Genomic DNA, 25,296 nt, shown 5'->3' with positions numbered 1-25,296 from the left:
AATCTATCTACTATTTGCCCATACTATTTATAAAGGAACAAATGGGCTATTTTCATTTTAACAATATTCATAAGATGTTTAGCTTGGGGATGGTTGCAACAACCCGTCCCCAAACTAATTATATACTTTAAAGTAAACTAAGCTGCGATTTAATCCATCTTAAATTGTAATAAATTCCTCCAAATGGTTAGCATTGTACGACAAAACTAAACATGATCAAATTTACTGAACACTTCTTAAGCATGTTTTTTCTATATAGATGTAGAGGATGGTCTTGAATGTGTCTTCCATTCTGCTGGTTAAGGGAAAGGTCTCCACTTCATATAAAAAAAAGAAAAGTTTATTAACGATGGAGGCCCTTAGCTCTGTATCAGTGATAACTAACATGTGACATTTTTATATGTTCATGAAAAACATCTTTTCAAGCCCTGTAACCAATCCAATTACATCCCTGATCACCAGAGGGCGCTGTAGAGCTGAATCAGTCCAATCGCCTTGCTGCGTCTCATTTTAAATGAGGATGGTGTTTAAGTTAGAGCAGATTTGAAATGTCAGTATTATAGCAAACAGAACATTTCTGGTACCATCTAGAAAAGCTTTTCCTGATGCGTGTTGTCCATCGTTATTTTTCGCTAACGAGCGCTAATTTGTGCATTCTCTGTATGTAAATGGTATGTAAATGTGTTACATGTGCATCATGCTCCACTTATCTTCCTATTTATATTTTTCTTTAACTACTATAATAGCAACCTAAAATGTTGTTTCATAGGAAGTGCTGTAATGTTTTTGTTAAAGATTTTCTTTTGTAGAAAAACAAAACTCAAAATAAATTCTTCATATATCTGAGTATGTGTTTATTAGGGGAAAAACGATGAGCGTACACATCCCAGAGAGGACAATGAGAATTAGATTTAAAAAAAAAGGCACTGAGTTACAAGTGGTAAAATATGCATAATAATAAGCAAAATTTGTGACAGCCAAATGGGCCTGTCAGACAGGACATGGTTTGTGCTGCATGTGCCGCAGGGTTTAACCATTAACAATGTGCTGGTTGGGTGGCGGCTTTTTCTGTACTCATTTGTAAGGAAGAAGAGGCTGTGGGTGCATGAAACCTGAGGTCCGGAGAGCTGATTGAGTTGTTCTAGCTTGTAAAAGAGCTGTGTTTCCATAGTAACCTCAGTCGCAGACTTGAGTCAGGAAGTATGGGGAATTCACAATCAATATTAACTTTTATTTTATTTTGGTTCCTGGTCTTTCTAGTATGTTGCTGGACATTCTGGGTTCTGTCGGACGCATGTGCATTCATCATCGTTAAAGTTGAACTATTCAGAACTTTCAATGAGGCTTGCAGCAATATCCTGTCCATGAGTGTGCCTGTTCTCAAATTATGGGTCACAAGCAAACCATTATGTTCTTATTCAAGAACATTTGTACTGAAAGTTAGAATCCTAATGCACTCTATCAGGGTGTCAGGACCTGATTTCAGCATTCATGAAGGAGACTAATTTGATCATTTGTAATATTTATTACTTTGACTGTTTTTAGCTGTTTTCTCTTATTTACACAGTATTTAGTCAGTCCAAAATGTATTCCTTTTTATTGTTTCAATGCTATTTATATGTACAAATACAGTAACAGTGGCTATGGTGGAGAATGGAGAATATTCACTCTGACCTACCGGTTCTGAGGTGAATCAAATGATTAGTTCCAGTTGTCCTTGAGAGTTTCAATGTCTGATAGCTAAAATTAGTCTGTTTTTAAGCAGTTTTTTTCTTTTTTATGTATCATTTAGTCATTCTTACTCACTACTTTTCACTATTTATAAGACAATATTTTTCAACACTACACATACAGTGTAGAAAAGGGGTATTCAACGTTTTCCAGGAGAAGGACCCCCAAACTGATGGCGAGATGGAGCAGGGACCCCCTAATTATATATATTGTATAAAATTGTGCTATATCAAACTGGTCCTATAGTAACTCTATTACAGATGGAGTAATAAAACAAAAGTAATTTTGTCCTAGGATTATTAAGGTTTTTCTGATTCTGATTCCTGGTTGATGGGACAGGTGTTGTGAATGAAACGGTGCCCAGCTTGAAAGAGCTCCTGTGTGTCGCTGAATGTGTGCATTGATGACTGAAAGACATCTTCTGCTTCATTTCTCTGTTTACTACAGTGTGTTGAATTCATGTTAATGTGGATTTAAAGACATTTCAATTAGTGGAAAAAACTGCAGGGGGGGATTTAAAAAAAAGGTTAATCAACCAAAACTTTCGTGACCCCCACAAAGTACCTCCGTGGGCCCCACAGGGGTCGCCGACCCCCTGTTGAAGACCTCTGGTGTAGAGCATTGTTGTTTCGCCATGGTGGCCACATACTAACATTGGAGAACGTTTTGGGGTTGTTTCAATATTTGATCATCTTTATAAACTTCACTTCTAATCAAAGCCAACCTTCAGAGAGAACCACTGCAATAAGTTCCTGAACTTTTTTAAAATATTCTCTTCTCTTCTGTTGTTACTGTTGAGACTGAGATAAAGGTTCTTAGACAATGCTAATCAACCTACTAAATCTACTACCAATGAGGCTGCCAACTTTTAAAGGTACAATAAAGAGTAATTTTATGAGTATTTCTTTTCATGATAAAAGCTCTCTGTGACATAAACCATTCAGCCACATGTGACTAGCTTTGGGATGTTTTCCCATGCCCCATGTTGTTTTAGAAACCAAAGAAGGAGGGAAATATTTCTGCAAAATAAAACTAGATCTAAAAGTGACCTGGGCACATTCTTAAAGTGCTTCAGAAACACGCCTAGTTTCACACCTGTTAGACCGGTACGTCTAAGCTTCAATCACGACATCAGTCCCTTAACTGGTAAAGATCAGCTGATAACATACGGCTCATGTGCTGCACCTGAGGTGAGTTATCATTTAGATCTTCTTTTGATGATGGTACGTTGTGGAAAATAAATCAAACGGGATTAATCTGATCAGTGCGTAACTCCTAGAGAAAATGAAAGCCCAGGTTTTGTTCCTGCTCCTCGTTCTTGTGGTTGGAGTTCAGCTGATGCCAGCTGGATCCCACCGCGACTCACCAGGTACAAAATTAGGTTTGAAACTTTCTATACATAGAACCAAGCCTGATGGTTACCACTGATGCACTTCTAAATTTTATTTTTCTGACTTATGTCAATATCTTAGTTATTCCAGAAGATGTGGCCCTCGCTGAACTGAGAGGGGAACTGAGAGAAGTCAAGCCAGTTTCACCTGAACCATTTACTGAGAGTTTTCCAGAAACTTAAAAATGTATCAGTGTGAGTGTTTACATGTTCTTAACTGGGTAAAGATAATCACTTTTAGATTATTTTGAAAAAGTTTGTCTCTATAATGTTTAACGCATTGATGCCTGGATTTAAATACATGGAGATAAATAAATGAAATGCAATCAAGTTTTTGCCATTAATAACTGCAAAGAAAATATTATTTGACTTTTGCTCAAAAGAATAAATAAAAATTTAGGTATGCTGGATTTTTTTTTACAACAGACATAATGGTGAATAATAAAATAAACCATCAGCAACTTGTCACAAAAGAAATAACTAATTGCTAAAGGTTTTTATGTCTGTATTGAATGTGTAATAACTGGCATTGGGGAAAATTCACATGCTATTTTATTGTATGCAAGATACAGATGGTGTGTTGCATATTTGCAACAGTTGGCATCAAGTGATCAGAATCAAACAGCTGATACGACAGGACAAAAATAATATGATATACAGTTATTAAATGTAAAAATTGACCTTTAACCCTTTAAAGCCCGATCCAAGAATAAAACAAAACAGAAAATTACTTTTTTTTTTTTTGAATTCCTTATTTGCCCTTTTAACAAAATATGTAAAAAGAAAAAAAGAAATACATTTTTGATATTAATAATTTATTACTATGCGATAAGTCAAGATTATTTTTTGTGTAGTCTTCTACTGGCTGTTATCAGGTATATCTGATTGTGTACAATAGGATTTTGAGCAAAGTTTTTACCATTAAATTATGCAAAAGGTGTCAGACGCAAAACATTTCAGAAACCGTATGGATCAAATACGACACATTTGGCATTATAGGGTTAAAAAACTCTCAACTAAAGTAAGAGTAAAAAAATATTTGGTAAAAAGGCAGCTGAAGCACAGAGTAACTGATCTACTAACTACCTATGATCATAACAGACTTATTACTTTTTGTTATAAAATGTTCAAAATCAGTAGTTACAGTATGTAAATTACAGTATACACTTCCATGTAATATTACCCAACCTCCAAACAATACAGCAGACTCAGTAGCTCAGAAGTAGGAAAAGAGCATTCAATAGCATTGTGTCTCAATGGTGCAAATTTGTTTAAAACAAGCTTGTTTTTGTTAAGTTTCTCACAATGGATGGAGAAACCAGAAATTTTACTTGAGTAGAAATAGTGTTACTTTATCATATTTTTCCTTAAGTAAAAGTAAAAAAGCACAATGCTGTAAAACAACTCCTGAAAGTACTTTTCTTTTTTTTCAAATGGTCACTCAGGTAAATATAACGTAAATAAATGAAGTACAGGTATTGAGTTGCTTTACAGCTCTGGGTTCTACTGAATTTCTCTCTTAATTCTACAGCTCAGGTTTATTTGTGCAGCAGCTGCTTTCCACATAGAGCTGGTTTGGATACTTTTGATCTTGCTCTCAGTAAAATTACAACTTTAAAACCACTAGTTGTTTTCAACCCCTTAAGCCCAGCGGGTCTTAGAGGCAAATTCTGCCTGATTCTGAATTTAGATATGTGAATTAAAGGCAGTACAGCTCCCAAACTATACATTGGAAATACAATTGTTTGTATTTGTATGACAGAAAGGCATTGAGGAATATTTTTCAGATGGAACCACTAAGCTTAAAATTCACCAAGACATTTATACTGTAGGTGATTTAAACAGATAAAAATAAAAAATATTGAGCCTCGCCAATTTTTTTTTTCTTCTCCAAAATAAACACTCCAAAACACCATGAAACCCCATTTGAAATTTTGATGGAACCCTTAGACTTTATAGATCCATAGCTTGACTATAACTCAGGCAAATTTGGACTGAATAATTGAAGCATGTTTGTTCCAAAAATGCATTTTTCCACTTATAAAAGGGAATCTGGGCAAATATGCTGATTTACATTATTGGTGACCTTCTGCATAAAGCATAGCCTTTTCTCCTAGGATTTTGCCGTTGTTTCATTGAAATTTACCAATAATATCACCAAGCTGAATAGAAAAAAAGAATAACATAGCAAGCTTATGTAAAGCATGTTACATCCGCTGAAATGGTTTCACAATTACCTCTGACCCCTCCTTGGAAAGGCTGAGCCTCTAGTTTCCAATAATGGCGGCCATAGGGGGTGGGACGAAAAATGAATACCTGCTGTTGCATTACTCCCGCAGAGCCAGCCATGTCAGCTGGAATTTTAAATCTCATTTTATTTTGTTTTCATAGCTATGAAACAAAAAATTCTTGTGAAAAAATAATTTTGAAACAGAAATGTTAAAGCCCCATTTGAAAGGCATGTGGATGAAACACCATGTGACTGTGTTTTGGCCATTTCTATAAATAGATAAATATGAACAGGTGTCAGCTGGGCCAGGTACCGGTCCTGGCTATCAGATCATCATCAGTTTAATGATCTGAAACATTCAGTTGTGACAATAACAAGAAAATTGTAAAAAAAAAATAAAAATAAATAAGAAATCACTGCATAGAAAGCTGACATCACACTGAGTTAAAGAAACTTAGGGGCAATTATAAAAATTAAATTATTATTCTGTGATCTATTCTTTGACATCTATTTGCATTGAACTAGAGATCAGGACATTTCAAGTAAATGCATCATGGCTTTACTGTATGTGCTTTTTATAATTCTTTGTATTTTGCTTTTTATTGCAGATGGGGAAGAAAATGGAGAGAAGAGATGAAAGAAAAACATTTATCCAATGATTTTCACTTATAGCTTTTAGCAAAGCTAAAGTAAAACAAACCCCGATGCATTCATGTACCTATATGTATTTTTATGCTTAATTTATCCCACCTCTGATTGGATAAAAGTTAGGAAAAAATATTACCAAACACATTTCTATCCAAAGGGGGATTTGCTTCTTAAAACCTTTAATAAAATGTTGCTTGAAAAGAAGTTAAACTAAATCTCACCTCTTCATAAACCTTTATGGCCTTAATCACAAAATTATACATATAAGAATATTCATCATTAATAATATAAGATATTTGCACGAAATAAAGTTGTTGCTACATCTTAATGTGTTTCATGGAGGAGCTAATAAATTCTATGAATACCAAAAATGAAAATAAATAAAACAAAATACTGAATCAATCTTGAGTCAATTATTTTTATTTATATGAATTATATTATTAATAAAGAATCTAGCTGACTTCATTTTGTTAAAGACTTAAAATGAATCTTCTTAGCATATTATGAGTAATAGATTTTTTCCTGTTTTTATTTTAATTTTTTATTCAAATCTAAAATCAACCATTATTCTCACGTACTTTGGTCACTACTATGGTTTTAATGGGCTTTCCTAAACAACAATTGAATGTTTTTCCTGTTTTTGGGAACTTCAACAAATTGATTTCTGATTAATATCATGGAAATCACTGTGAGTTACTGTATATTTGTGTCTGAAAGGTGGCATTTGATTAAATCTGAGACCACTAACCAAGTATTACAACATATTTGGACTACCCAGCACAGTCACAAAGGAAAGTCAATATTTTAAATGACCAAATAAATTATATAACAAGAAAATTTTAATACATACAAAAGGATGATTTGTTAAAGGGATTAAACTATCATCACCAACCTGATCAAATGGGAAAAAGTAGTAAATTCTCTAGTATGAATTAGCAATTGTTTTTGTCTAAGAGGTAAACTGAATTTCTTAAGCCAAAATCTTAATAGTCTTTTGTAAGCATTCCGACGCTAGTAAATAACTGATTCACTAACACTGATGAATGTGGCTCAGAAGGTGATGGTCAATGACGTCAAGAGCAAATCAAAAATGCATGCAGGAAATAACAAAAACAAAAACATCTGAAACTCAACAGGATCACATGTGTCAATTAAAGTCAACGGCTCCATCCAAACACCTCAAATTGGTAAGGACTCTTTAACAATGTCAGAACAGTGCGTTTAGTCAGCTAGCTAATTAATTCCTATCTAAAAAGTGCTGGCAGTTAGGAAGGAGCTAGGACCAGGAATCAGTATGCTTCTCAGAGCCGATGCAGTTAGCATTGGGACCTCATCATGACGAGGAGCCTCTAGGAGCTATAAGGTTGCCCACGATCCTTTATGTGTCTCTGTATGGGCACACACCAACATTACTGCCGTGTAATGATGTCCATAAGACTGAAGGCTGTCTGGATTCAGCACAGTAGTCAGGAGTTCTTTTCCTACCCTGGATGGTGCTCTTACTGTTGACCCTGTGAAAGGTGAAGGGAAAGGAGCATGGAACAGGAGGTAGGAGGTACAATATGAGGTGTTCTGAAGTTTAGGATTTAACCATAAAGATACTGAATAGGGAATTTAAATGTACATTATGCATTTCTCAGAAAGAATCTTGCCCAGGACTTATGAGGAAGTATTTAAAAAGAAAATGGTGGAACTTAATGTTAATAAGAATTTAACTTTATTGATCTCAAATTGGAGAAATTTACCTCTGCATTTAACCCATCCAATGGGATGTGAAGCTTTGCTGCAGCAGGACATGGAAGACTGAGATGAACGGAACATTAAGTTTTGCATAACCAATTATTCTTAAGGTGCCCTTACAATTCTTGATAGGACCACTATGATTTGATTTTCTTTTCTGTCTTAAGTAAAATCACCAGGGGGAAAATCACATTTTACATCTACTTAATACATTTTTTTTCACATTAAAAATGTTATATTGGAAACATTTAATGTGACAGAAAAGTTCAGTTTCAGTTTAGTTAAGTTTATTTATTTAGCTAAAATTCACAACACATGTCATCTCGAAGCACTTTACAGTTCACCAGGTCATACAGTTAAATTGATTTAAAGTTTTCTATCTAAGGAAAACCAGTTGATTGCATAGACTAATTGACTCGAAGGCAATCCCTCACACCAAGCATGCTTGTAGCGACAGTGGAGAGGAAAAACTCCCTTTTAACAGGAAGAAACCTCCAGCAGAACCAGGCTCAGTGTGAGAGGCCATCTGCTGAGGCCGACTGGGGTTCAAAGAGATGAAAGCAGACAGGATGGAGGATTAAGAGAGCACATCCAGCCAGTTATAGTCAAAGAAACAGGACTACACTGGAAAAACAGGCCGATCTCCAACATCTATAAACAAAGTGTTGATAGAAGCAGCACAGCTGATATTTCTCTCCAGGATGGAGTCAAATCCAAACAGGAACAGACCAGATGAAGCTACTATAAGAAAAAGCAGAGAGAGCAAGACGTTAGACATTGAACAAACAGATTCTGCAGAGTAGAAGAATAGAGATAGAATGAAGCAGAATGATGAAAAGAAAAAACATCAATCCTGGAGAAATACTTTTTTAAGATCACTCTATGTGCATTAGAATAACCAAAATTTAACATTTCTCCCTACTATAAATAACTTATATATCAATGGAAAAGCAAATTAAAGTTACCAAACCCACTGACCGAATAGATAAACAATGATGTACAAATATCCGTGGAAATAGTTGTGGTACACTGCCATCTAGCGGTCGCTTAGTGATATAGCACATTACATTGCATGCAAAAAATACATCTTAGAAGGAAATTTGTATAAATATGACTCAAAGAAATAATACATTGTACATTAATATAAATATATATACATTGAATAAACTTTGAACTAACTGGACAAGCTGTTCAATAGAGTCAAGCAGTGTCAGTGTGCTTAGGAGAGCTATTAGTCACCAAGCTGCCATCTGATCCGCTCACCGACCCCTGGCAGAATGTCAGCCGTCTGAGGGGCCTGCCTCTGGGAAAGCAACACCCCCCTGTCCCCCGGTTTCCTCCAACTGAACCAGAACACGTCAACTTCCCCTGCAGCGGCGCTCTCCCCTGCGTTTAAGTTGAGTTGTTGGTGAAAGTTGCGGTGAAGTTTGTCTACAGGGACAACATGCGCTCCTTAGCGGGACTAGCTGTCATTGTGGCGGCGGCGAGCGTCTCCCTCTACCTGCTGTCCAAACACCTTCCCCCGGGACGGAGCCAGCTCCAGCTGCAGGAGGGCGAGGCCGAGCAGGAGAACAGGTAGAGGCAGAACTGCTGCATTTAGATTAAAGCCTTTATAGGACACTCAGTTAAATACTTTAAAAATCTAAATTTCAAACCAATAGTGTTATTGGAATACAGGCTAAGACCTTATTACCTTTGTAACATTAAAAAAATATGTATAATTTGATGGCAAAAATGAATGTCAATGTAAAAACAAGAAAAGCCATCTTGCCCGGATATATTAAGAAAAATAATAAAAGTGCTTCTATAAGAAATTCATGAAAAACACTCTGAAAGCTAAAGAAACACTTTTTTTTTTTTGGTACAACATAACCTTAGAAGCATTAATGCTGATACTGGAACTTACACACCTAAATATAACTGTTAACTAAGCTTATTAACTTTTGAACTTTACTTTTTAACTTTTAATTAGCTTTTTATCTTTTTTCTTGACTCGTTAACTTTTTTTCCCAACCTAATTTATATTAGGTAATATATCATTCAAGGGCTCTTCTAATTGGTCAATCACCAAAATAAGACGTACAGCCATGTAGCAGCATCTTTGCTGAATGGCTGGATATAGATCTTGGGGGGGTTATCTTGCCCTATAAAGGATTAAGCAGAACTGAATGGGGGGGGGGGAATTTCTTTATTGTAATATAATTCTAGAATTGAAGCATCCATCTACTAAACGTTTTCCTTTTTTTAATTTAAAAAGATCTTCATAGCCATAATAAATAACCATATATTGCCACTACCACTGAAATAAAAAAAACAAAAACAAAAAAAAACATCAGATTTAAGCTTAAGATTAATATTTTAGCAGCTTGAGGTAAAGTATTTTGATCTCTAGGTTTGGGTTTGTATGAGATTATTACATTATGTTAGAGTTTAGAAATACAACAGTTAGCTTAAAAAAAAAGGTCAAACTAAAACGTACAACATGATCTATTTACTGTTTTTGTTAAACAGAATTACAGAAATCCCTCTAAATTCTACCAAAATAATCAAGCACATTAATTTTTATAGTTAACAGTCTGAAACTTGATTGAGAGACCCAAAGACAATGCCTTGTAGAACAGGGTTATCTGGTATCTCAATGTATTATGAAAAATGTTTGCTTTTTTTAAATCGTATCATTTCAAGCAGCCCTGGTCTATCATAACAGTTGAAGTTTTTACTTATTTTCTTCTATCTACTCATTTTCTTTGTTTGGAGGAAATAAAAAAAAGTCTTTTAATGACCACTCCTCTATTTTTAAAAGCACAAGGGGACTTCCAAATGTCAGAAAACCTCAACATAAGTGACCAATAATGGATGTTGCTTGAGAACTGGATAGTCTCCAAGTGGAATAAATATTCTAATAACAAACATTCCAGTTTACAGTGAAAAAAACATCTATGTACATTTATTAATAGAGTTGAACGTTTATAGTCTTGTGAAAGAACATCTTTTAAACTGTTAGACATTTTATTTTAGTCCAGTCTTGGCCTATAAGGCAGATTACCATGAGCTCATGTTGAAATGTTTTGCCAACATGAGTTCCTGGAGCTTTTTTAATGAACAGAAAGTAGAGTTGGAATGCAATGTTCCTCTGAGTGCATACCAAACACTCATGAATAGGCACATGTTAATAGGAAACATCTGATCTCATCAGGTATGTACCTTTTTGGTAAAAACATTGTTCATTGATCCACTAATGAAGCACTCGCCATCTGACAGGATGTGAGTCTATTTAGTTAAAGTTGACTGCACGTCATCACTGGGTGAGTTTAAATTTACAGTCAAACGAGGTTGCAAAGGGATGATAGAATAACACTGAGGCAGACACTCTGAGGCCAAATGCATGAAGTATCCCTGTGTGTGTCTGTTTGTATGCTTGTGTCTAGTGATATGATAGTACTCACAATATACTATTACTCATTGCTCATGTTTAAAATAAAATTAACATGACTGATTTGTGTGTGTTTGCATCTTCTTCATTTACTTTTTTTTTTTTTTATTAAACGGAACAACAGAATTAAATAAAAAAAAAGGCTTAAATCTGATTTGTGGGTAAGAGACTTCAGAAGTGAATCCCCATCTAAACATTCCACCAGCTGTGTGGGTGTGTGTGAAGGTTTTTTGCTGAGGCAGAACATCTTTTATAGCAATAGTCGTAAGCAGATTTATAACTCTCCCTCCTCGAATACTGTACATACGTCCACTGAGTTTCACGTGTCGGGGTGTTTCCACATCCCCTTCCTGTAGACCAGTGAGAGAGCTGGATGTTTGTCCTCTGACCAGTGAAAAGGAGCAACGCTGGATGTGAAAGCAGATGGCCCAGGAAGCTGGCTACTTGAGTTTCAAGTTGAGGGGGGTTTGGACGGGGGAATTTTTTTTTTTGCTGTGTGGGTTTTCCAAAGAGTCTTCTAGGTCTCTCCTCTAGTATTCAAGCAGTGATGCTATTTCTATCTTTAAATCAACTGTATCCAGTTACTTTTCCACTCTGAGACATACAAGATGATCACTTTTTCTTTTATAGTTCTGTTTTTACAGGTTTTGTTTTGCCTTGGTTCAAAGCAGGGGCGTCTCTAGGTTTAAGAGACAAGGGTGGCTCAGCCCCTAGAAGATAATGTGCGCGCGCAGCGCGCGCCGGATTTTTTCAGTGCACCTGCTAAGGCGTTGTCTAAGACAAGGGTGTAACTTTGTGTTGAAAGTTGGTGGGGACGGCTCATAAGGAAAGGGAGCTACCTGCGCGACGCCTTTTTTTTTTGTTGGAAAGGATAAAGCCAAAAAAATGCGAATAACATTTATCAATTTAATGCTTACAGTTGAAAACATAACTGTTACAATATTGACTTATATATTTTGTGCAAAAAATATCACATAAATCTAAACAGACAGTACAAATCAAAGAAATCAAATAAATATATCAATTTTGTAGAACATTTATTGACAGTCAATTTTGGGTCACTTTTTAAAATTAATTTACTTTTAAACCAGGACTCGGACAAGATCTTATGGGGCCTTAAGCAGAATATGATTAAGCAACTCCGTCTTTCTGTCAAGAACATCCACTAGCAGGGTATCCAGGGGGGATTTACCATTAGGCAATACTAGGCAGTTGCCCAGGGCCCCAAGTTCTGGGGGCCCCATAAAACTCTGTTTCCATGTATGGTTAATACAACTAATCCTTATTTGTGCACATTAATTATGTTTTTGCTAAAAATCCTTTGGCTAAAATGCCATCAGAACGCTGATAAATAGAGAGGAAAAAGGGACAAGGAGAGAGGGACAAAACCTAGAACAAATAATGGATGTCTATTCTATTAGCATTTCTCTATCTGTAGAATGGGTCTGTTTTATGGGTTTACTTCTTAGGGGGCCCCCTGCCTGTCTTTGCCTAGGGCCCCAAATTTCCTAAATCCGCCCCTGAGGGTATCAATACTGATTTGATAGAATCTGGGAGAGTGGACTATGTTCAACCATCCATTTTCTTTAACCTTATCCCTCAGTGGGATCAGGAGGTGCTGGTGCATATCTCCAGTCAGGTTCTGGGTGAGAGGTGGGATCACCCTGGACAGGTCACCAGTCTGTCGCAGTATGTTCAACCAGCTTAAAAGTAATCGGTAATCAGATTTATTATTTGCACTTTTACTAAGTGAACTTTCTAACTCCCTTAAATCTGAAATTCCAATGCCAAAATTGTTTAAATCTTTTATCTTTGGACCCCCTGCAGAGTGACGTCACATCTGCAAGATCCTATCCTTACCTCCCTGCTAGATTGCAAAAAGCAGCTTGCTCATGAGCTGTCAACATAACACGCTAAATCTTAAATGTACGTGTACATATAAAAGAAAAAGGGGCGCAGTGCTTGCTACTGAATGGCAACACTATCAAAGTCAGGAAAAAGTTTTAAGTGAAGCCGGGATTAAAACAGTAGCTATAAGAAGCTTCAAATAAAAGGTGTTCTTTATGTTCAACCTAAACACCAACTCCGATAGACCATCAGCAGAGCAGGTGTTTAAATTAATCAATCACTGCTGCGAAAGCTTATAGCAGTGAAAGCTAATATACCACAGCCATCACTTAATAAACGCAAAATAAACAACCCTCTAAAAACGGAAAACTGTAATGGACTGAAAGTCCTGTTTTTTATTTGGGAAATTATTTGCGTGTGTTTTAGTATAATTCTGATATATTGGCGCTGTTGTCTGTTTCTATGGCAACGATACTGATTGTAGTGTAGCTTAGAGACCTGCATGGGTCGAGTTTTACCAACCCGCACCCGCCCGAACCCGTTAGGATGACTACCGAACCCGACCCGTCACCCCCGGATATCTTCAATTCAAATGTTATGGGGAGAGGTTGGAGGGGGGTGATGGGGAGAAAGCGAGAGGCAACAGATTCTTTTTTCTGAGTTTTTTTGTCGGGGTTTGTGGACGGTGAGCAGCGGGGAGAACTTTTTTTATTTTCTTTCTGAGGAGCGGCATGAATGGGGTTTTAATCAGATATACACAGCACCGAAAGCAAAATACGTGTACAAAATATTGGTGGGGACATGTCCACACCAGTCCTTAAGGAAGTTACGCCTATGATTGTTCAGATTAACTTGTCTTCTTTATGGCTTTTATTCGGTGCTTTACTGCATTTGTTTTGGGAAAATATGAGGAAAAAATAAATACAGAAAAAAATATATATTTTTTAAAATCGCAAAATAATTATAGGGTGGCTAATGCCAAAGAAAGGGTGGCTGAAGCCACCCTTAAATAGGTCTAACGACGCTTATGGTTCAAAGTTTTGCCCTGTTTGATATAGTGGGAATTCAAAACTGAGATTAAAGGCATTGTATAGTCTAGATTAAGGATGCACCAATAAAAGCATTTGAGCCGATGTCCCCCTTTTTACAGAATTAATGTATAGCTGACATAGCCTCTCTGTTTCAGTTAAAGACTTTCCAGCCCTCCCTGTATCTCTATCACTATCACATGCCGAAACAAATTCCACATGGCCAGCCACTCTACTGAAAGAAATACATACCGTATTTTCACGACCATAAGGCGCACCGGACTAAAAGGCGCACTCTCAGTTATGTGTCCCATTTCTGTATTTAACAAACACATAAGGCGCACCGGACTATAGGGCGCGTTTTTTATATACAGGTACAAGTCCTCTACTACCTTTAAATAGCTCTACTGCGTATTTAAAAATACAGCGGGGGCAAAACTGAGTATGACTGTGCTTTATTCATGTGAGACGGACACATCGCAGATGACACAGCGCTGTGATCACTCCTAAATTAACTTAAAATCCTGAAACCTGCTGACGGAATATGTTCGCTTTTATTGCCGGTATCCTGGTGCCTGCAGCTAAAATTATTTAGATGAAAAACACCTGCCAGCAGCCGCGGTGAACCCCAGGCTGCCCAGCCTACAGGCTGCTGATGAAGAGATTTCTACTGTCAGCGCACCGCTGGTATGTGGGGGTCTGAGCGCCTCCGACAGAAATAGATAATCTGGATGAACTGACTGCAATTATTAAGTTTTCAGGTGGACTTTCTCACTTAAAAACATATTAAAACTACTTTATTCCCACTGATCACAGCAAATATAGCTGCAAGATTTAGATTATTTAGATGAAAAAACACCTGCCAGCCACCGCGATGAAGAGGAGGAGACGCGCCGGGGCTGCTGTTGAATTAAGTTTTCAGGGAGAAAAATACAGCGGGAGCAAAACTGAGTATGATTGTGCTTTATTCATGTATTTATTACAAAGTATTAATCAAACCCATCAAAGTCATCATCCTCTGTTTCTGAATAAAACAGCTGCGCTAAATCAGACATGCCAGTTTCCCCTTCTTCGCTGTCAGAGTCACTTTCCGTGCAGCGCGGCTCCTCAGAAATAATGCCGGCTTTTGCGAAAGCTTGAACAACAGAGCCAGCAGACACAGTCCATCTACAATCCATCCGCAAACGGTGGCGTAATCTGCCCGGCGCTGCCTTCTTATCCTGAAACTGTGGTCTCAGTCTGTCATCCATGGCTCCCACGCCGCTCGCAGCCTTACTTCGAACGGCTGCTTCACACCGATGTCGCGCGGTTGAAGCTCCTTTGTCAGACCCCCGGGATAACGGCGAGCACAGCGTTCATTTGATTCACCTTTTTTTCACATCGGCTGTGAGATGGGCACGCAGCGATGGTGATGCGTGGAAAAAACCACCTAGTCTTCTCACATACACCTGCCTCAGCCACGCATCCATCCAGCCTTTTCCATTTGCGTTAATATCATATGTCATCAGAGCGCTGTCTGTCTCGCTGGCAGCTCCCAGATCAGCTTCTCTGATTGGTTGATGCGGCGCGTCCAGCAGCAAAACTTCAATTTTTCCATCTCGAGCAGCAGCAGCGTGTTGGCGGTGCGTCAGATGCTTAAACGCTCCCGACGCGCTGCACCAAAATGCGCTACGGGACCTTTTGCTGCACCTATATGCGCGTCAACCATTGACTTTGCATGTAAACTCGCTGCTTCTGCTGCACCTGCTGGGTCCGGTTCACACTGATGTCGAGCAGCGTTAATTTGTTTCCCCATGTTTTTCACATCAGCTGTGAGATGGGCACGCATGGAGTTACATATTAACAGCGATGGTGAGGGGTGGAAAAAAAACACCTGGTCTCCTTACATTCAGCCACTCTTTCATCATCTCCTCAATGAGGTGGTCTCAAAAGTCGCAGAAACAGTAAACAGAAACACATCACCAAAAGATACTGATATGTAACATTGACTGATATTGATTTTAAAGATGATACAGTAACTTTGATAGTCCGATACAATTTTGTTGTCATTTCTGAATTCTTTAGAGGAGTAAAAAAAACTTCACCACTAGATGAATGATTGAGCATTGTCTGTAGACCAAAATAAGATGTGTGGCAAACCATTACCAATCCACTCTCAACCCTATCTTATTATTAACCCTACTCCCTTAACCCTACCTTATTATTAACCCTACTTCCTTAACCCTACCTTTTTATTAACCCTACTCCCTTAACTCTACCTTATTATTAACCCTACTTCCTTAACCCCTAGAACCCTACGGACCCACCGGTGGGTCCAGCTGCTACGTGACCTCGTAATTTTACCAAACCCCCAGTATTGATGTAAAAAACACATTTGGCACAGTTTGGTGACATTTATGGATAAATGTGCCAAAATGGCCTCTCCGCCTAAGAAATTTCTCACTAATACCATTCTAAAATAAATATGATTCATCTGATTGAGTCCAAATTTGGTATATTTTTACACAACATTTAGATTTAAAAGTCTGTACTACTTTTTTGTGCTATAAATAATATTTTGGTAGTGTTTTGCAATGTTTATTTCAAAGAAAATTTTGGTGAGGTTCAAAAAATGCAAAATATTTTGTATTTTGTCCCTAATGTTTCAGGCAGGGTCAAAGCTACAATGGTGCTGACACCAGAATTCTATGAATTCTATTCCATTCTATGACATCTTACCTTTACAGACGTACCAAAAGTTTCTTCTTAAATCTAATAGCTGTGAGGCTATAAGTTATTTACTTTTGTGTGTTTTTGTCAGGCAGAAATTTATTTATACCCCCTTAGGGTGTAAGAGGTTAACTCTACCTTATAATTAACCCTACTCCCTTAACCCTACCTTATTATTAACCCTGCTTCCTTAACCCTACCTTATTATTAACCCTGCTTCCTTAACCCTACCTTATTATTAACCCTACTCCCTTAACTCTACCTTATTGTTAACCGTACTCCCTTAACCCTACCTTATTATTAACCCTACTCCCTTAACTCTACCTTATTATTAACACTACTCCCTTAACTCTACCTTATTATTAACCCTACTCCCTTAAACCTACCTAATTATTAACCCTACTTCCTTAACCCTACCTTATTATTAACCCTACTCCCTTAACTCTACCTTATTATTAACCCTACCTCCTTAACTCTACCTTATTATTAACCCTACTCCCTTAACTCTACCTTATTATTAACCCTACTCCCTTAACCCTGCCTTATTATTAACCCTATTCCCTTAACTCTACCTTATTATTAACCCTACTCCCTTAACTCTACCTTATTATTAACCATACTCCCTTAACCCTACCTTATTATTAACCCTACTCCCTTAACTCTACCTTATTATTAACCCTATTCCCTTAACTCTACCTTATTATTAACCCTACTCCCTTAACCCTACCTTATTATTAACCCTACTCCCTTAACTCTACCTTATTATTAACCCTATTCCCTTAACTCTACCTTATTATTAACCATACTCCCTTAACCCTACCTTATTATTAACCCTACTCCCTTAACTCTACCTTATTATTAACCCTATTCCCTTAACTCTACCTTATTATTAACCCTACTCCCTTAACCCTACCTTATTATTAACCCTACTTCCTTAACCCTACCTTATTATTAACCCTACTCCCTTAACTCTACCTTATTATTAACCCTACCTCCTTAACTCTTCCTTATTGTTAACCCTACTCCCTTAACCCTACCTTATTATTAACCCTACTCCCTTAACCCTACCTTATTATTAACCCTACTCCCTTAACTCTACCTTATTATTAACCCTACTCCCTTAAACCTACCTTATTATTAACCCTACTTCCTTAACCCTACCTTATTATTAACCCTACTCCCTAAACTCTACCTTATTATTAACCCTACCTCCTTAACTCTACCTTATTATTAACCCTACTCCCTTAACTCTACCTTATTATTAACCCTACTCCCTTAACCCTGCCTTATTATTAACCCTATTCCCTTAACTCTACCTTATTATTAACCCTACTCCCTTAACTCTACCTTATTATTAACCATACTCCCTTAACCCTACCTTATTATTAACCCTACTCCCTTAACTCTACCTTATTATTAACCCTATTCCCTTAACTCTACCTTATTATTAACCCTACTCCCTTAACCCTACCTTATTATTAACCCTACTTCCTTAACCCTACCTTATTATTAACCCTACTCCCTTAACTCTACCTTATTATTAACCCTACCTCCTTAACTCTTCCTTATTATTAACCCTACTCCCTTAACTCTACCTTATTATTAACCCTACTCCCTTAACCCTACCTTATTATTAACCCTACTCCCTTAACTCTACCTTATTATTAACCCTACTCCCTTAACCCTACCTTATTATTAACCCTACTCCCTTAACTCTACCTTATTATTAACCCTACTCCCTTAACCCTACCTTATTATTAACCCTACTTCCTTAACCCTACCTTATTATTAACCCTACTCCCTTAACTCTACCTTATTATTAACCCTACTTCCTTAACCCTACCTTATTATTAACCCTACTCCCTTAACTCTACCTTATTATTAACCCTACTTCCTTAACCCTACCTTATCCCTTAACTCCCAGTCGGCCTCAGCAGATGGCCGCTCACACTGAGCCTGGTTGTGCTGGAGGTTTCCTTCTGTTAAAAGGGAGTTTTTCCTCTCCACTGTCGCTAGAACCATGCTTAGTGTGAGGGATTGTATATGAATCAATGACTCGATGCAACCAAGTGGTTTCCCTTAGATAGAAAACTTTGAATCAATTTGACTGTATGATCTGGTTGAACTGTAAAGTGCCTTAAGATGACATGTCTTGTGAATTAGTGCTATAGAAATAAACTGAATTGAATTATAAACCCTAGCCTTAACCCTATCTTATTATGTAAGATTTTAGTGCTGCCACATCCCATCTGGAGATGTTGAGAGAGAAGTGCCATAACGGTGTTGAAAGTAACGCCGCTACTAACGCCGTTACCTTTTTTTAGTAGCAAGGTAATCTAACTAATTACTTTCACTGTAACTATAACACAGTTACCATTGCCGACACCTCGTTACTGCACGTTACTCAGGTCGCACAATTAACCTTTTTTTCATCATAGGGCTCGTTGATAGGGGCTTGTTGGTAATGCAGAGAAATAAAATCACAAAAAAGAGAAGAAAAAAAAAACACAAGACAATAGGAATTTCTGGTTAAATTAAAATATCCGACTGAGAATCCCTAAGACTTAAAAAAATCTGTTGTTTGCTGTTTCCTTTCCCTATTAAATGCACAGTAGCATAGTGTTTTTGTGCGAGTGCTTTTTATCGATAAGTGAACTCCACTGATTGATAGTAATTATTTTTTTTTCAGTAGGATTTCATTCGTAGACATAGGGTTAGGGTCTCTATGGTTATACTTCAGATCTAAATTGTCAATCAACAGAAATGTTGTGGTAAACTTTTTTGACAGAAATGCCGGCAAAGGCCAATACAACCTCAAAATTAGAACAAAATGTCCTTGTAATAAGGTAGTATCATGGTTATTGTGTGGCAACCACCTTATCAAAGCCTGATTTTATTAACAGATGCCTAAATGGGGGAATAGAAGCTGGGTACTAAGGTTTGGTCCTCTGTGTTTTTCCATCCAGGTTGAAGTTCCCTTCAGACTTAGAGTCTCTGCGGGAACTCGCCAACACGCTAAAGTTTTACAAGACGGAAAACTATGGCTACGTTCTGCTGCTGTTCTGTAGCGCATACCTTTATAAACAGTCCTTCGCCATACCTGGCTCGTCCTTCCTGGTGAGAAACGCATAGAAAGAAACAAAAACAAAAAAAACTCATAGAACTGAAAACTCCAACTGCTTGTTTCTCCTGTCTTGTTTCAGAACATGTTGGGTGGGGCGATATTTGGACCTTGGGTGGGTCTGATATTGGCCTGCTTGCTCTCCACTTTTGGCTCCACATTCTGCTTCCTGCTGTCCTCGACGTTTGGGAAGCAGTATGTGGTTTACTTCTTCCCTGACAAGGTGGCTCTGCTGCAGATGAAGGTAGGCATGTCTGTGCAGGGCTCAGTAGTTCAATCAGAAATAACTTTAACTGTGTTTTGAATGGAAATATCAAAATCTGAATATTTGTTGTCAGCACTCAGTCTTTAAAGTGGAAAAAAAACAGGGTTCCCACATGTCCTTAAATGTTTTTTTGTTTTGTTATTTTTTTTTTTGTTGTTGTTTTTTAACAGTGTCCTGTCTGGCAATGTCGCAATAAGAATAATTGTTTTCATGCCAAAAAGACCCCAACAGATTTTGCGTTCATAAGTGGAGCAGTACAGCTTTGACCATAGTGTTCCGCTTGATTTATGCATGTAAAAAGCTTTATTATAATTCATGCAGGGAGTTTTACAGATTATATGGACACTTCAATGTAAGTAGAACAGGATAGGGAAAACAGAAAAAAGGAAAAAATATCAAAGAAAGAGGAGATAAAAGGGGAGATAATTTTAAAACATTTTCAGTCTGCTTCACCACCACCAAAGAGATGTAAAAAGAACAGCACAACCAACGGATATAGTATAAGAGATACAATTAAGTAACACCTTGGTACTATTGCTGAAGTATAAGTATTTGGGTATTAAAAAGAAAATAAGTTCAGGGCCTCAAACTATTTAAAAACAATCATTAAAAGACACCCATCCTTGAAAGTCCTTTAATTTGATATCATTAGTTTTTAAGTCCTGGGTTCTAGTGTTTCCTGTATGAAGTCAAAATGTGAAAAACAGGATATGGAACGAGGGTGAATTGGAGAATTGCCAGCCACACTGAAATATTAACCAAGGTGGTTGGGAAAACTATGGTAGGAAAAACCTGGAAAACGTTAATTTCAGGATGCAAGTTTTGCCAAGTGCGTCTGTCAAGGATTCAAAAAATGAACACTCTAGTTTGTCACTGGTTGGAGACCATTTTGAAGCTTGCAAAGGGGTTGATGAAGAGTTTCATGGCCCATCAAAGCCTGACATCATCATCATCAGGTGCGCGTCTCAAATGTGAAACATAATACGAACAAACATTGTAGATTAACTGATCTATCTTCAAGCATCACACGACAACCATCACAAAAACCCCATCATGCACAGCAACATGTTTTTGCAAAATATTCAAACATAAATTTGCCAAATATGAGAGGAACATCGTAGTTTGGTTTATAGAAAGGATTTTAGTTTTATTAGAATCGAGTTTGTTGCAAGGATTTTACAGTTTGAAGAAATAGAAAATGACACCATATGCCAACGGTCACAAGGATGTGACAAGGAAGGGCTATATATACTGCATGCATCCTTTAGGGAGTTAACATTGGATTACTTCTTGAGTTCCTTGAGTTATTTACTGTCACAGGTAGGAGCTTTAGTTGGAGAGTAAGAGTTGGGGACGGTATGAATTAAGGAGGGCTGGCCCTCCCACGCTGAATTAGGACCGGCCCACCTGGCAAATGCCTGGTATGACAGATTACCAGTCTGAGCCATGAGCTATGAGTAGTATCAATAAAAATGCAGGCTATACATTCTGATTTCGTTTATCGATTTTGATCAGTTTTTTTCAGTGATTTAGATGATGATAGAATTGCTTATTAGCTATGCCTGCCTGCCTCAATTATTTTTGACTCAAAAATAAAAATGAATCAGCTTTTAGAATTGATATAGACATGAGTATATAGAATAAAACATCCGACTGGACTGAAAATATATAGTGGAAAGGTGTCGATGGGAATATCTTGCGCACAGCTGGCTCGCCTCTATCAAAATAACATGATCTAAACAAGCGCTTACGTGAAAGCCTGGATTGTCAATCGGAATATAATTTCATTCTAATCCTTCCAGATCTGATAAGAATATTTTGACTGGCATCTTTACGTGATGCATGTTCAGTGTGACCGGCAGCTTATTCAGATTGCTTATTACCATGTAAATATAGCTGTAGATGATGCTCCAAGAAGCTAAATGCTGCCACACATTATACTTTAAGTGCTTGTATTGATGCTAATCTCGATCTGGGAACACCTGTGTAAAAAGTTGTGGTCCTAAGGTTGATAAAGTCGGTGCTGTGTAAAATGTTCTTCAATCAATATGTTATCAATAATCTTAGGAATTGACAGAACTGAATTTTCTCACCAGTAATACTTTGGATCCTTTAGTATCCAAATGACAGAGATCAAGTACCAGCTGAAAATGGTGCAGAACAGTCTTATGATAGTTTTTCATGTTGTGACATCAATAACAAGAATTCACTATAAATTCAATTTAGCCAGTTCTGTTACACAGAAATCACGGTTTGGTTTTGAAGTCAAATTGTGCTGCATATACTGTATAAATATACACTCACCGGCCACTTTATTAGGTACCCCATGCTAGTAACGGGTTGGACCCCCTTTTGCCTTCAGAACTGCCTCAATTCTTCGTGGCATAGATTCAACAAGGTGCTGGAAGCATTCCTCAGGGAGTTTGGTCCATATTGACATGATGGCATCACACAGTTGCCGCAGATTTGTCGGCTGCACATCCATGATGCGAATCTCCCGTTCCACCACATCCCAAAGATGCTCTATTGGATTAAGATCTGGTGACTATGGAGGCCATTTGAGTACAGTGAACTCATTGTCATGTTCAAGAAACCAGTCTGAGATGATTCCAGCTTTATGACATGGCGCATTATCCTGCTGAAAGTAGCCATCAGAAGTTGGGTACATTGTGGTCATAAAGGGATGGACATGGTCAGCAACAATACTCAGGTAGGCTGTGGCGTTGCAACGATGCTCAATTGGTACCAAGGGGCCCAAAGAGTGCCAAGAAAATATTCCCCACACCATGACACCACCACCACCAGCCTGAACCGTTGATACAAGGCAGGATGGATCCATGCTTTCATGTTGTAGACGCCAAATTCTGACCCTACCATCCGAATGTTGCAGCAGAAATCGAGACTCATCAGACCAGGCAACGTTTTTCCAATCTTCTATTGTCCAATTTCGATGAGCTTGTGCAAATTGTAGCCTCAGTTTCCTGTTCTTAGCTGAAAGGAATGGCACCCGGTGTGGTCTTCTGCTGCTGTAGCCCATCTGCCTCAAAGTCGGATGTACTGTGCGTTCAGAGATGCTCTTCTGCCCACCTTGGTTGTAACGGGTGGTTATTTGAGTCACTGTTGCCCTCCTATCAGCTCGAACCAGTCTGGCCATTCTCCTCTGACCTCTGGCATCAACAAGGCATTTCCGCCCACAGAACTGCCGCTCACTGGATGTTTTTTCTTTTTCGGACCATTCTCTGTAAACCCTAGAGATGTTTGTGCGTGAAAATCCCAGTAGATCAGCAGTTTCTGAAATACTCAGACCAGCCCTTCTGGCACCAACAATCATGCCACGTTCAAAGTCACTCAAATCACCTTTCTTCCCCATACTGATGCTCGCTTTGAACTGCAGGAGATTGTCTTGACCATGTCTACATGCCTAAATGCACTGAGTTGCCGCCATGTGATTGGCTGCTTAGAAATTAAGTGTTAATGAGCAGTTGGACAGGTGTACCTAATAAAGTGGCCAGTGAGTGTATAGAGTACTGATTATTTTTTGTTTAAATTTAACAGTCCTTGCAAACAAAATTCTGTAGTATGTACATTAGCTGCTATTTTGGGTTACTTCCCTATATGGTGGAAATATTTAGTTTTTTAATCTTTGCTTTTATCTTTCCACCTACAAATAGTGAAATCAGTATCAGCAATACCTCCCTTTCATCTGTTTGTCTTAATGCTTTTAGATTGAGTTTTTATCCATGTTTCATTTGCAATCAAAAAAACAGCTTCTTGGTTAAATGAAATTCTCTTAAAGTCTGCCGAGTCTATGAATAATTTTGGGTTTGTGGACTTCTCTAATGGTTTGTTAATACAAGTTATCATGAAGTGTTTCACTAATATAAAGCAGATTCTCTCATTTTCGATTAATGTATGTAACTTATAAATTTTTCCTAAATCCTAAAAACATTTTTCTTTTTTTTAAATGCCTGCTGAACCTTCCTCTATTTTCTTCCTGCACCTCTTCCTGGTCCTTCCTCCTCCTTGTAGGTGGAAGAGAACCGTAGCAGCTTATTCTTCTTCCTGCTTTTCCTTCGTTTCTTCCCCATGACTCCTAACTGGTTCCTTAACATCACCTGTCCTGTCCTCAACATCCCTATATCCATTTTCTTCTTCTCTGTATTAATAGGTGAGCTAACTCACAAACCATAAAAATAAAAATAACTAAATAGTAGGTCTGATCTCACGTCCGCTGCCCTGTTTCCGCCTCCAGGTTTGATCCCGTATAACTTCATCTGTGTCCGTACGGGCTCCATTCTGTCCCAGATCTCCTCTCTGGACGACATTTTCTCCCTGGGGACCCTGGCTCAGCTCCTGGCTATCGCCCTCATGGCCCTACTGCCCGGAGCACTGATCAAACACTACGGCAGAGCTCACCTCAAGGTGGACGGCGTCGACAGTAATGGCACCAGTCAGGTGGAAATCAGCCAGGATAGGAAGAGAAGATGACTGAAAGATGAGAAAGGGACTAAATACTAAAAGAACTCAGGTGGGGAAAGAAACCACTAGATGAAAGCATGCGACCTTTAATCCACGCCAGAAGTGAGATTTCTCTAAGGTCACTGTGGAGACTCAAGACATTCAGGCCGATAATTGTTATGACCTTATGCTCTTATCCGGTTACGTTTAGTCCTTTTCAAAGGTTCATAAATTAAGTGAAATATTAAAATGGAAAAGTTATTATAAAGTTTCCTGAAGTGGGATTTAAAATCCCTTTGGGTTTGCTTTAGGAAAATCCCATTAGAGGTCACTGAAGCTAAGACTTCATCCTAAACGCAAAGAATAAAAATCAAATTTTCCAGAAATTGATGATTATCTCTTAAAGAGAAAAGATCAACCGTCCGCCTGGAGACGATCAAACCTTTGTCCTATTAAAAATAGGATTTGTGATGTGAATGTTGGCTGCTAATCGTGTTTACTTCCAACATCTCCTATTTTGCAGATTGCTCAGCAGATTGCAGTGTTGTCTGTAAAAGCAGAGAATAACCTCTTTGTGATTTAAAGTAACGTCACCAACCTGCTCCAATTTTCTCTGACTGAAGCGGAATTTAGTCAAAATACCATTGTTTGAAAAAGACACACAATGAACAACAGTATAGATATATATATATATA

General features: G+C 37.8%; 1 protein-coding gene and 1 long non-coding RNA gene across 2 annotated transcripts; both read left to right on the top strand.

Moving 5' to 3' along the window:
* The first annotated feature begins 2,780 nt into the window (after window positions 1–2,780).
* On the top strand, window positions 2,781–5,990 carry LOC119792668. The gene is made up of 4 exons (XR_005282020.1): window positions 2,781–2,921; window positions 3,011–3,100; window positions 3,204–3,316; window positions 5,960–5,990. It is a non-coding gene; the product is annotated as an uncharacterized LOC119792668 (long non-coding RNA).
* Window positions 5,991–9,019: 3,029 nt separating this feature from the next.
* LOC119792652 (transmembrane protein 41A-B-like) lies at window positions 9,020–25,041 on the top strand. Its single transcript, XM_038299381.1, has 5 exons — window positions 9,020–9,314; window positions 19,724–19,874; window positions 19,961–20,122; window positions 24,173–24,311; window positions 24,396–25,041. The coding sequence occupies exons 1-5, from the start codon at window positions 9,184–9,186 to the stop codon at window positions 24,629–24,631; spliced, it is 819 nt and encodes a 272-aa protein (XP_038155309.1). The 5' UTR covers window positions 9,020–9,183; the 3' UTR covers window positions 24,632–25,041.
* The last annotated feature ends 255 nt before the right edge of the window (window positions 25,042–25,296 follow it).

The sequence above is a fragment of the Cyprinodon tularosa genome, unplaced genomic scaffold (assembly GCF_016077235.1).
Source record: "Cyprinodon tularosa strain WSP-4 unplaced genomic scaffold, ASM1607723v1 ctg428, whole genome shotgun sequence".
Classification (NCBI taxonomy): Eukaryota; Metazoa; Chordata; class Actinopteri; order Cyprinodontiformes; family Cyprinodontidae; genus Cyprinodon; species Cyprinodon tularosa.
Note: the sequence above shows the minus strand (reverse complement) of the source record. Positions and strands in the feature narration are given on the sequence as shown.